At 35.2% G+C, this 13,479-nt stretch overlaps 1 protein-coding gene and 1 long non-coding RNA gene across 2 annotated transcripts in view; one reads left to right on the plus strand and one right to left on the minus strand.

Moving 5' to 3' along the window:
- The window catches only part of LOC126091978 (PHAF1 protein CG7083), a 141,018-nt gene extending 138,629 nt beyond the window's left edge, over positions 1-2,389 (plus strand). The window contains exon 11 of the mRNA XM_049907343.1: positions 1,037-2,389. Within this exon, the coding sequence (XP_049763300.1) occupies positions 1,037-1,105 (69 nt within the window). The 3' untranslated portion in view covers positions 1,106-2,389. The remainder of the gene's footprint in view (positions 1-1,036) is intronic.
- Positions 532-12,968, minus strand: LOC126091979 (uncharacterized). The gene is made up of 3 exons (XR_007521290.1): positions 12,849-12,968; positions 11,021-11,097; positions 532-729 (listed from the first exon to the last, which is right to left on the minus strand). It is a non-coding gene; the product is annotated as an uncharacterized LOC126091979 (long non-coding RNA).
- Between the last annotated feature and the right edge of the window lie 511 nt (positions 12,969-13,479).

A 13,479-nucleotide genomic window follows, 5' to 3' on the forward strand; every position in this document is an offset into this window, starting at 1 on the left:
ATTACCTCAAAATATGATGCCATATGAAAGCAATGAGTGAAAATAGGCATAGTAAGCTAATTTACTAAGATGTTTATCACCAAAATTTGCAATGACCCTTATTGCATAAGTAGCTTAACTCAAACGTTTCAGCAGATCATCAATGTTTTTCTTCCAATTTAATCTCTCATCAATGGACACACCCTAAAACTTTGGAATATTCTACCTTAGCTATATGCTTCTGATTAAGGCCTATATTTATTAATGGCATCATACCATTCACTGTACGGAGCTGTATGTACTGTGTCTTATCAAAATTCAGTGAGAGTCCGTTTACAAGGAACCACTTAGTAATTTTCTGAAAGACAGTATTGACAATTTCATCAGTTAATTCTTGTTTGTCAGGTGTGATTACTATACTTGTATCATCAGCAAAGAGAACTAACTTTGCCTCTCCATGAATATAGAATGGCAAGTCATTAATATATATTAAGAACAACAAAGGACTCAAGACTGACCCTTGTGGAACTCCATTCTTGATAGTTCACCAGTTTGAGGAATGTGCTGATCTTTGCCTGTATCTTTGTCCAAAGTTTTAGTTGTTCCAATATATGGATGTGCTCACCTTTGATTTCTGCCATCTTGTCTTTTTCAACCATCTTCAGCCAGTATGTTGCAGCCTTATATTCGATGGTGATGTTTGTCAGGTATGTTCCAAACACTGCGTGTAGTGTTTCCACAGATGATGTCCTGAAACCACATGATAGTCATAATAGCACACTTCTTTATCCCTTTCTAGCAGCTGTGATATTAAGTGATACACAGCAGCACTGGTCACAAAACCTACTGTGCATTGTGAAGAGTGCACACTTTGAAGTGTCTGTAGCAGCAGTTTATCTTTATCAGTGTTAATTCTGACCATTTTGTAGGGAAGATGTCCTGCTTTTTCTGTTATCTGGCTGACATGATCATTAAATGAGAGTTTCTGGTCAGTATTTACTCTCGTATATTTGTTTTCTAGATTTGTTAATATTCTATAGCATGTCTTCTGTTGCAGGTCATGCCTAATAACTACATTGCATCTGTTACCCTGTATGCTGCTGAGAAGCAGATGCCTGAGGTATGACAATGGCTTTCTGCCACCTACCTCGTGTTGCAGGGAAGGTACTGGCAGTTCTGACACCTTATCATGTTTTAAATAGAAAATAAAAGGAAACTGGAAGTCATATCATGTTTCTGCTATTAAGGGATTGTCTATGCAGTGAAAGCAAGATGCCAAATACTTTGCTGTAAAATACGAACATATGCATTCTTTTAAAGGAAGAGCTAAAATAATCATCAAGAGATACATGAAGAATATAAAAGTATATGCACCTTATGTGGATCAATATGTTCATAATGACAATAAGTTTTTGCCAGTGATAGGGGTTATTAGTTCAGACTGTTATTATTTATCATGCATGCCTCCCTTTCCCTAGTATAGCACAGATTGTGAGTACATTTTCATGTGAACAATGACTCGTGCAGAAACTTCTGAGACTGAGCTAAAATGGGGAAGGTTAAAATTCTTTGTTGTAAATGTCGCTGTAACTGTGATAGAGGATGGATGATTCAGTTTTGTCAGGAACTTGTTGAGGCCTTGTACTTTACATTGTATAAATCCTGATAAAAAATTTTGCACTCCACATTACTCAGCAAAAAGAAATCTAGGTTCCTGAAAGTTGTTATTGTTTCTGTTTCCTTTAAACAAAACAGATTTTGCAGTTGTATTAATTGTATACACTGCAAGATTGAAAACTTCATAAGCTATTAAGATGAATTGTGTCATACCTTGTTGCAGAGAGTTCTGGCAGTAACATGACTCACATTATTTATCAATAAAGTTTGTGATAGTGAGATTCCTGTTATTTTTGGCTCTGAAATACACAGCCACAGATTTTCTATTATAATTTTTATACTTGTTGCTACTTGATTTATCTGTAAATGCCCTACTTCAGCGTGAAGTAATTTTTCTCCATCTGCTTGATTGGTCACAGTCACTGGTGACAGCAGTGGTGCACTCGTTTCTGGTGTTGCCATTGTCACCTATCTGAAGTAAGTAATTTAGGCCGTACTAAAGGTATTTTGGCATTTTGCTCAGTAATTTTTTACAATGTCGTTCTCTTTTCTTTCTCGTCATTTCTTGCCCTTTCCAGTGTTTTCTCAAATGGGATGCAGATCGCTTACCACATATTTCTTTCCTGGAATTTACTCCATAACTTCGTTGTTTCAGTCCCACATTAGTTTTCTGTTTGATTGTAGGTCTTTACTCAAAATCTGAAATTTGTTGCATGCTGCAGTCCATGATTAGAGCTGTGCCCGTGTTGTGTGTTGATCAACATGTCCTGGATACTTAACCCTTCACATTTTGTGGTTTAGGTTTACCTATTTCTTCCAAATGGAAGAGCTTGATATGTAAAAAATAGTGTTGCTTTTTTGTTTACATCTTCACAAATCAGTAAATCATACTAGAGGTCAAACATTATTCTGTCTTCAATGGAGAAGCCAAATACTCTAAAATTTTGTTATTGTAAGGTTGGGTGTGAAATTCTTAAGCTTAGATAACATTACTTTTAATTTTGTACATTACTACACATTCTGTGCCCAGTTTTAGATGTTTGTTGCTTTTTGTGTGATGTCTCGTTTAATGTAAGTGTATGAAGATAATAGTAGTAGTTTAAAAGACAACAGTATGGTGGTGAGTGTTATCTGTATGATTGTTATAGTCTGTTGTGAATGACATTTAGTACAAATTTGGAATAACATATTTACTGAATTTCTGACACTTTACAAAGCTGAGACTATATTCAGGGGTTTCTGATATGCTAGGTGCAAATATTGTATTATTGTACTTAGTATGTTAATAAAGCTTTTGTCAGCAAGTAGAAGGCATAAGTGAATGATATTTGGCAGTTTGGATCACTTATAGACAGTCCCTGTGAGATGATTGAACACAGCCTGGATCTTATATTGTGAATTCGAATGTCATGTTTCATTACAGTGTTACAAAAACAAACTGTGAATAATGTCGGAACTTTCCTGTAAAAATGAAAAGTATAAAAAAAAGATTAAAAGACAAAGATATGAAAAAAATTAAAACTAAAAGTATTAAAAACTTTATATTAATCTCTTTTTCATACTTTTTGAGTTGGTTTGTTTAAAAAACCAAGGTAAGGCATAAGAAAATGACCTAAATTATTTTAGGTAATATGCTCCATGTCTGTTACCAACAGAAAAGAAGCGTATTGATCATTGGTATACCCACATGATTAAACGGTTATATGTATCTGTATGTAACTATTTGTGGCTTTAGTCATACAAATTAAGGCAGTTGTTACATTATTTCAATCTGTGATGTTATTTAATGGCTTTATTAAAGCACCAGACTATTATATAATGGAAATTGAACTCCTGTACACAAGTTCAGGTATTTTTAATGTGTGGCATTATTTAAATTGTCATTATGCATCTTCACTGTGAGATTTTCTGTACTTCATTTTGTACACAGCCATTTCCTTCAAATCCTTTTCTATAAGTCGATAATGTTCCCTGGTTATATTATTGTAAAAGTCTGGGATTTTGGAAATAATTTTGTGTGATTTTATGATGAACACTTTGTGTACCATTCTTAATAATTGTATAGGTTTTCCCACTTGGACCGATAATTCCATGGTGGGATTAAAAAAGAAAAAAAGCTTTGTTTCTGTAGTGTCAGTCTGCAGCCATCTATAATGTGAAAATACTGTTATTTGTTACAGTCTTTGTTCTCTTATTCCGAAAACAAGTCACTTGAAAACCTATACCTGCAAGCTTATTTCTGAATTACGAGGTTAAATTTCATCATCATCAGTCACAGTTCAAAGCTGATTTCACTTCATTAAATACCATTTCACTGCCGAGTAAGAAGTTGACAAACGGATTTTAATTTAGTTGAGACAATCTTCAGTTTTTAAAGTGTTGTCTTATTTCTTACATTAAAGCTGGTTCTTTCATTATCAGTTTTGTCTTTAGAATTGACTGGTTGATTCAGCAATATTAAGGAATATTTATGTAAAATATATTATTTCTGTTATCTCATAGGTTAAAAATGTTTTAATGCCATAAGTGACTAGATATCGTGGCAAGATAAATGGTTGCTTTGATAGTTTACACGTGGAGTGTGTGACAAACCAACTAAGGTTTGACAGTCACAGACAGCATGTGTGCTCATTGTAATATATTAACCCCTATTTATTAGTTGCCAGTTGGCAGTTATATAATGTAGTAGTGCATGAGATTGATGTTTCATATGTAACTGGAAATTTTTTGCTTAGCATTTCTTACAGCGTGTTCACATAGTGAAATCACCTTTCTCATTTCACACCAAATAAAAATTTTACCTTGTTCATGTATTATTCAACAGTGCCGTCAGTGTTTAAGATACTACATAAAATGCCATTCACAGATCACTGTTTTCTCCCATTTTAAGAAATATGTCCTAATTTTTCTTTTACTTTATCAAACTCATAAATAATCATAGATGAAGTTACAATTCTGTTTTTGATCTTTGTCACAGTGACTGCAGTTACAATCCGTGCCTTACAAATGTAACATATAATTATTATAGATTTTGTTTAGTGCATTTAATCTGCGGTGATGGTGTTTATATCTTAAGTCACTGGAGCAGGAAAGTGAAAAGTGCCTAGATGACTGTTGTTTCTAGTGTTCATCATTTCTCAGTCAGTCATTTGTTGCCTTTATACACTGCCGAGTCTGCAGTTTTTTTTTTCTTTTCTTCCCAGTATAATTTTCTGTATCTGCAAGACATCAGGTTGGGATACATGAACTTCAAATTCTTGGCAAGTGTTTCATAATCTTTTACATTTGGAATTCTTGTTTCATAACCTTCTCCATCTGCAATTCTGTTTGACCATACATGTTCACAGCAACAGATGTTGGGTAGTGCATTCAGAGTAACATATCATTTGTGCCTGATTTTCTGTTTGCTAACAGCTCTTGACTTCATGTTCGTATCAATATTATATATATTATCTGTTGAGCAAATTTCAACTAGATAACTCAAGAAGACTAGAATGCTAGAAATAATCTTCAGTATTTTCTGAAGGGTCATAATTCTCACAAATGCTGGTTATGCTGAAACAGTACACATTTCATTTGAGCTTTTTATGATGTTTGTGTTCTCTGTCTGTGGCCCTCTACCAAAATGAAGAATTACCACTTTCACCTTATTCTTCACTTTAAAAATATGTTTTGAAATGCAATAAGTAGCTGTATTGATGGATCCCATTTTTTAATAGAGCTAAAAGCAATTTCAAATCACCTGAACAGTCTTAATTTACTTAATAATGTATGTGTTTCTTTCCCTTCTTTCTTTTAAGTAATGCCTGGTTACACTACCTTAATTGTCATTACACAAATGTTTTTCAATTTATTTGAAGGTATTATTGACTGATTGACAACATCACGTGTAGATTATGTGACAATAGACAGTGATAAATTCATTCTTTGTATTTGATGGCATCTTTGTTCCAGTGACTTGCGCAAAACATAAAAACCTCAGATTCATTACTTTGTTCAGGATGACTCCCAACTCTAGAATTTTTAAAAACAGATTAGTTAAATATGAAGTGGGATACAGACCACAGTGTGTGTAAATACTCTTAATTAAATTTTAGGAGCTAGGGTAGGTGACATATTTAACATAATGTTAATGCTAAATTTGCTCATTTACAATCAGAGTTAAAGCTTTTCAATTAAAAACTCTTGTCATATGCTCATTAAAGAGCACAGTGATTGTTTTGCATCATTATGGAAGTACAGATATTGCTGTTTTTACTGTGATCTAGTCTACAAATTGTAGTTACCAGGGTTCACTTCCACAATTCAAAATATGAAAAGATACTATTCATTTATATACTGAAAAACCAACTTGCTTTATTCCGGTCGCCCATATTCTTTAGTGTAGTGTGTGCACAATATTGGGCACAGTTCATTTATCAGCCCCATGCTGAATTCTGTTTACGTATGTAGTTGTTAATGTGGTGCAACTTTTGTAATTTGTGTGTGTGTGTGTGTGTGTGTGTGTTTTGTGGTAATATTCCTTCCTTTTACTTAATTGTCAGTTTGTGAATCACCACATTACCATCTGCACTTGAGGTAGACACCATAGAATAAGAATTATCCTGCTGTGAACTGCTGTAGAAAATGCTGATATTGTGTGAATGAATGTGTTACTTGATGTGTTACGAAAGACACCTACCCTATTGAGAAAAACAGTGGAAATATTTAGTTAGAAGTGCCCTCCGATTGATTAATTCTAAAAATTATCAAGATTGCTACTTAAGGAGCTATCTATCTCCAGTATTGTTGATTATGTTCGTGATGCAGGACATTGTTGCATCATTTCCTTTTTTATTGTGATATGGACTCAGTACATTTTGTGAATTGTGTGCGCATTGTGATTTTTGTGTTGTATGGGACCATAATTTCAGCTAACCAAAGTTACTATTGGATATCAGTGAATGTAGTAAGAATAAATAATTTGTTGAAGTGTTACTGTAATATGAATTTGATGTTGTTGAGTAAATTACATTGCTATACAGAAAGAATGTGTATGACATGGAATATACCACATCGAGGTTTCACAGAATGAAGTTCTCGTCACTGGTTTTTCATCACCACTATCAGAATGTATCACTGTGTGAAAGTTTGGGAATACAGCGAATCATATAGGTTTTTAAAATTACCTAAAACTGAGGTATACGGGTCTGTGATTTTGTAGAATGAACTGAGATGAAGAGTGGTTATAATTGAAAAGTGATTCACTGTATTCCTAATTCTTTTCTTATATTTATTAATTATGGCTTGTAGTAGCCTGTTTGTATACTGCTTGAAAGTCTTAATATTAAAAATCAGTGCATACAGTGCACAATGCTTATCCATGAAAGTGGTAAAGGCATTTGCCTGTTGACTTGTGCTAGCTGTAGTTTGTGTAAGAGGATGCCAGTATGCTGTTTTATTGTAACAATAAATTTGACACTGTTTTTAAAAAGTGTGGATCTCAGTAGATAAGTATTGTATTTAAGTACACTGTAAAGAAGTAGCCAATTTCATCCCTCCCTCCCTCCCTCCCTCCCCCCCCCTCTCTCTCTCTCTCTCTCTCTCTCTCTCTCTGTGTGTGTGTGTGTGTGTGTGTGTGTGTGTGTGTGTGTGAGCGAGCATGCGCGCACACCTAATATGCGCATATAGTGTTGTCTCTTAGTGGCAAGAGAGTGATCATACTAAGAAATGCTTTGCTATCTAACCAGAGTGAAACATCGGAGGTTTCATTTCAGATACAGAGAAAAAAAGACTTGTGTGGAACAAATTAGTTGTAATAATGTGTGCTGTAAATCTTCATTTATCAGAAAAAATTGAAGATGTAAATATATTTTGTTTGGAACCTGAGGACAAAAATTGTAAATGAAAATGCCTGAATGTTTTCATCTGTATATATGTTGTTTTTTATAGTATCCACAGTTTGTTGACTGTATTTGTTAATAATGTTTGCATTTCAACATCAGCTACAGAAACATACATTTAAATTTTGTGATTTACGGATTGCAGTTCTGACATGTTTATTGCTGTGTGTAAATACAATTTTTTAAAAAAAATAATTAAATGAAAAAGTTGTGTATAGTGGAGTGTTTGTCATAAAATCCAGCATACCTGTATCTATTTTCACTCATATGAAACACAAAATGTGAAAATTAAAGCATATATGTGGGTATTCAACCTCACGTTACCCTTTCCTCTTGTTAAGGGATTCCTGTGGTCCTCAACCTTTACCTTCTAAAAGCTTATTATACAGCACCATTGTGTCAGCTGTTGAAGGGCTTGCATTGGGTTCTCTGCCTCTCATTGTTATTGTTTGATCCCATCCCACTCATCCATTAATTAATAATTGTTTTCTGTAGATCCCATCAAGAAGGAGAATGTTCAAGGATATGGAATGAATCAAGCTATACATCAATTTTATTTTTTTAATCTGATCAGTTTAGGGTTTTCAGGCCCTCTTTACATTGAATGAGGATTTCACACATACAGAATTTTTTCACATCAGTTATCCAAGAAAGAACAATAATTTCAATATCAGTATGCCAGATAGCAATGAAATAGTGTTAATAGAATTAAAAATGATTTGAACGTATGTGTATAGAGAAGAGAGACCATTTGAATAAATAATATCAACCAAGAACTAATGAAATCAAACAATGGAAAATCCAGGATGGAATGTAACAATACGAGAGAAGGAAAGTTGCTACTCACCATACAGCGGAGATGCTGAGTCGCGATAGGTGCAATAAAAAGACTCACACAATCATAGTTTTTCGCCATTAAGGCCTTTGTCAGCAGTAGACACACAAACACACTGCAGTGTAGTTCCAGCTCTCTGAGACTGCAGACATGTGTGCAAGTTGTGCTTGAGTGTGTGTGTGTGTGTGTGTCTACTGCTAATAAAGACCTTAATGGCTGAAAGCTATGATTGTGTGAGTCTCTTTATTGTGGCTCAGCATCTCCGCTGTATGGTGAGTAGCAACTTCCCTTCTCTCGTCTTGTAAGAACTAATAAAATATTTACTAGCAGTGCTGCTGCTGTGCTGCCAGTAATAATAATAATAATAATAATAATAATAATAATAATAATAATGGCAGATGCAAAATGCATTTATAGGTAAACAGAAGTGATATTTTCCGACATAGGAAGTTCAGAGAAAAATTTAGGTAGATTGTGCTAGCTAAGAGCACTGGGAACTGAATATCTAATTGGAAAAAAGGATCTATTTGGGTAAGGAATGCATATAAGGGCAAAGGTAAGACATTATTGTTGCTTCAGTACATACACCATCAACTGTCTTATGAAGCTTTAGATGATATTCAGTTCACCGACATAATGAGAGGAGCCATTCCAGGACTCAGGTTCCTATTACTGAAAAGGACTTTGAGGAAACAGCTGAGTGACGTAATGTGACAGAATGGATTTTGCTCTGATGAGAGCAATATTTCCTGCAGTGTTGCTGAGACGAGAGTCTTAAGGTCAAGGAAAGATTTGGAGGACAGTGCAAAGACTTTTGAGTCTGCATGTGCTTGCCTGCACACAGCCAGGCTAGCTGCACATATGATTGTGAAATGATCAATGTGTCCAAAATCACAGATATATCTAATACAGATGTTCATCATCAGTCGCAGACACAGTGAACTTTTCTGAAAAATACCTTGCAGGTTAACATCACTATAATAAACAATTGGAAGTATAAACATATTTAGGTGTGAGCAATACCATTTTACTGCATGTGGTAAGAAATTTAAGTTGCTAAATTTGATAAATAAAATGTCAATTTCAACAGTGTCAAAGACTTCCCTAAAATCTAAGAAGCACATGACAGTCTCCTTTTGTCTAGTCACGGCAAGCTTCAGGTCATCTCTTAATTTTATTAAAGTAAACATTGTGCTGCAATGTTTTGGAAACCTCATTGGTATTCATGTATTAGGTTGTTTGTAGTTTAGTACCTGACAGATGATTATGGACATTATATTCCAAGATCTTGAGCAGTGAGAAGAATGCAATTAGCATAGTAATTAGCATTCTGTGGAAATGTTTTTTGTAGGTAGTGGCTTAATAAGTCCCTTTTTTCCACCCTTCAGGGAAAACACGTGGCTAAGGAGTTATTGAAGCTACCTGTCATAACTGGCAGTAATTGGTTAATAATAAGCTTCATCATTTGGACTGTGATGCTGCTGTTGGTAGCTTCTTGTTTACTTGATTTACACTGGCATTTTTCAGAGAATGTGCTTACCTATATCTGTATATAATGAGTCCTGTTTAAAGTACATTACTGTGAGAGTTGGAACGTTAATGTGGCAACCATTTATTTACAATTTACACAAGTGATAGAATATCCTTAGCAGTGCCAACGATACTGATAGTGTAAGTGGGGCAATTTATTGCCTGATGGATTTCTGTAACAGTGCAGACATGATAGCATGAAGTGCTATCTTCAATTTAGGAATGAAGTTGAAGTCATAAGGGCTAGATACCCAGGCGTGCAGTGGGTAGTACCGCACGTCCCAGCCCCATCCATCAAACAAATCAGTCATAATTTGCGCCTGATATTCCCGAGCATTGTCATGCAAAATGACAATGGGCGAGTCCTGCAGAAAGTTTCTCCACCTCTTTCTCTAAACCTGTTGCTGGCTGTGTTCCAAACATGATCAGGTTAGAGAAAGAGATATTGACATTTCCTGTAGGACCCGCCCATCATTGTGCAGGACAATGTTTGGGCAGATACGGTGCAGATCATGACTGTTTCGATCAGTGGGGCTGGGAAGTGCTGTACCACCCACCATACTCCTGCACTTAAGTCTTTGTGATTTCAACTTCATTCCTATATTGAAGGTCTTTGTGATTTCAACTTCATTCCTATATTGAAGGAGGCATTTCACACCGCTCACCTCAAAACTGCTGCAGAGATTTGTCAGGCAATAGAACTGCTCCGCTCGTAATATCAACACAACTGGCACTGGTAAGGATATCCTATAACTTCCACATCATTGTCAGTGGGTTATATACAAAGATGGTGACTACTTTGTAGGACATAAAAACTTCTGTATACGTTGTAAGTAAACAGTTGCCACTATTAAAGTTCCAGCTCTCTACTTGTCATGCTGTTTTATAACATTACTGCTACTTACCATGGGGCAAATAGAACTTTTTAATCCTTGAATCTAGAATTTGAAGAAGAGTGACTGTTTTGAAGTGGTTAGGATTGGAAGATTGTTGAGTATCCTTGCACTAGAATTCATAACTCAACTTTCAGGGTGAGGAGTCAGCCTCATTTCTCATCTTTAGTCACATTTTCTTTCTTTCTTTTTTGTCAGCTCTTTAAGTTGTCGTCTTTCTAAATGTAGTGCTCATGTGACCAATAGTTGTGCATGCACAACAAAGGAACAAGGTGTCTGCTTACCAAATATTGCCAACATCTTTGTAGGTAGTGGGGTGAGCAGCGGTGAGAACTACTACTACTGTTGCAGGGGTAGCCACCTTGAAAATAAAAGCAAAGAGTTTTTGTTTATTTCAAACTAGGTTTCAGCTTACTGCGCCATCTTCAGGAAAGAACTGACTGCCATCTGAAAGGGACACTGGTTCTTATGTAACCAAACATTATAAGCAAAGCTACTCTCCAATTGCAAAGTGTTGTGCTTCAAACTTGTTTCTTAATGCTGAAACTACGATTTACACAATGGGCAAAGTTAAGTACAATAAATAATTAAAGTACACAATATTACAAGTTAAATTGTTATTATAATGATAAGCTTCGTGAGGTGTTGATATTGTCTCAGAAACTGTTAAACTGAGCACTCTTCATTTATGGTCTGCAAAAAACATAGTTTTTTTTCAACATTCCAAACTAAACTTTAGGCAATGGGCAGTATTATACATAATAATTAAAATACACAATCTTACTGTATTATAGGTCAAATGGTTATGATGCCATAGTTTTTGAGTCCATGAAACTGGTTGAGAATGGTCTAACTGAGCACTAGTAACTTATGTTGTACAACAAACACGTTTTACATTGTAAATTACATTTTTATGCAATGCATATTTTACATTTATGCATTGCATAAAATGTAATTTACAATGTTAATCCATTAGCACCGGATTTAATTTTTTCGTGATTTTTTAAAAAATTTGCGTTATTATGTCTGTAAAAGCCATAAATTACACAACAGAGTTGTTTCGACAAAAGTCATTACCGCCATTAGCGAGATATTTGATGTTGCCATATGGTAATGCTAGGCCCTTTCACTACCTAAATTTATATAGATTACAACTTCAACTAAAATCAGTAGGTTATTGAAATTTCTTATTACATATACAAGTATTGTGCAGATTTATTATTCAGTCTTCATCATACAGTTGATACTTTATAACACAGTACAATTAATAATCAAAAATCAAACCTTGAACTCGGCATTATTTTACATGAAATGGAATAAAACAGTCAATACACAATCGCACATTACACTTTGAACACATTGTTCTCACAGTAGATTTACAGTCCTTGTGTGCACACCTTTTCTTCTTCTTTCCTTCTGTGTGCTGGACGAGGTGGTCAGTCTTATCAAACCTAATTGAATCTGATATGCGGCCGTCGGAACTTGCCCTTGAGGCAGATGGCCTCCCGGCTCCTTTTGGTAAAGCTTGGTGTCTTTGCACGTACACTGTTGCTAATTCTCTCTTGAAATCAGGCTGAGAAATAGTTTGGTTTCTTGCGTTATTACACAAAAACCAACTTTTGTATGGCGACATCTATGCAAAGAGACACCAGTACCGTTTCTTGCTTCTTATTGCAATGCGACAGCATACTAGATTCTGATCAGTACCTCCCATATACGTGTTATATTTGGCTGCCAGTTTTGGTCTGGGAATCATTATGTTTCGCTTTCTTAGTTGCGAGAATCTCTTGACTTGGCCAACTTCTTGTGCACCACATGAAGAAGAGATCATTATGACAACTGAGTTGTCCAGCCACCGCACATACAATAATCCATCATTCTTCTCTATTGCTGTCTCAAAATATCTCCAATCTTTCGAAAATTCGTCCTTTTACTGAGTACAAGCGCCTAGCGTTGCCATATGTCAACGACGACGTTCAAACGGCCTAAATGAACGTAATTTATTTCACAGCAAGCAGTTACCCCCAATGAATATATCTTTCAGTATTTAAAGCAAAACCATACTAAAAAACCAAATTATATATCGTAAGTTACTGTGTAAAACATACTTACTCGAACTTATACTTCATTTTATTTGTCATTCAGCAATCAACGACTTCCAACGTTGCTTACGCCGCAGAATTTAAATGTATTGTTAAAACTGTTGTATTGTAATTGTACTGATCTTTACAGTCTTGCGGAATGGAATTCAGTGCTGCCAACACTCTCGCTTCGTTGATGTTGTGCAATCAACGATTTTAAAAAAGTGTTACAAACGTTGCCATATGGCAACGCACGCGTTAATGGGTTAAACATGTTTGTCGCGCAACATAAGTGATTAGTTCTCGTTAGGTAAATAAAAATGCAAAGTGTGTAGCAAGACAACAATCGAGGCCCTTAGCTGATAGCACTGTGAGAGACCTGGTGAGGCACAGTGCGTGGCAAGAAGGCACTGCCGCTGTGATACTCTGTGATAAACTTTTTGAGGTGAAAATACAAATTTTGTTGTGACTGGTTTCAAGAGACAGTCAGTTTGAAAAGTAAAGTCTCATCTACAGAACTCTTCACTATATTCACACATTATTTTCAAGACCAAATTCCTTTGATTCACAAGTTGCATACACAAATAGAAAACATAGTTAAAACCTTTCTTGCTCTTTTTTAACATTTCTGTTTTGAGAGAAATTCAGTGCATTTCTGAACT

This window comes from Schistocerca cancellata, chromosome 7 (assembly GCF_023864275.1).
Source record: "Schistocerca cancellata isolate TAMUIC-IGC-003103 chromosome 7, iqSchCanc2.1, whole genome shotgun sequence".
NCBI lineage: Eukaryota > Metazoa > Arthropoda > Insecta > Orthoptera > Acrididae > Schistocerca > Schistocerca cancellata.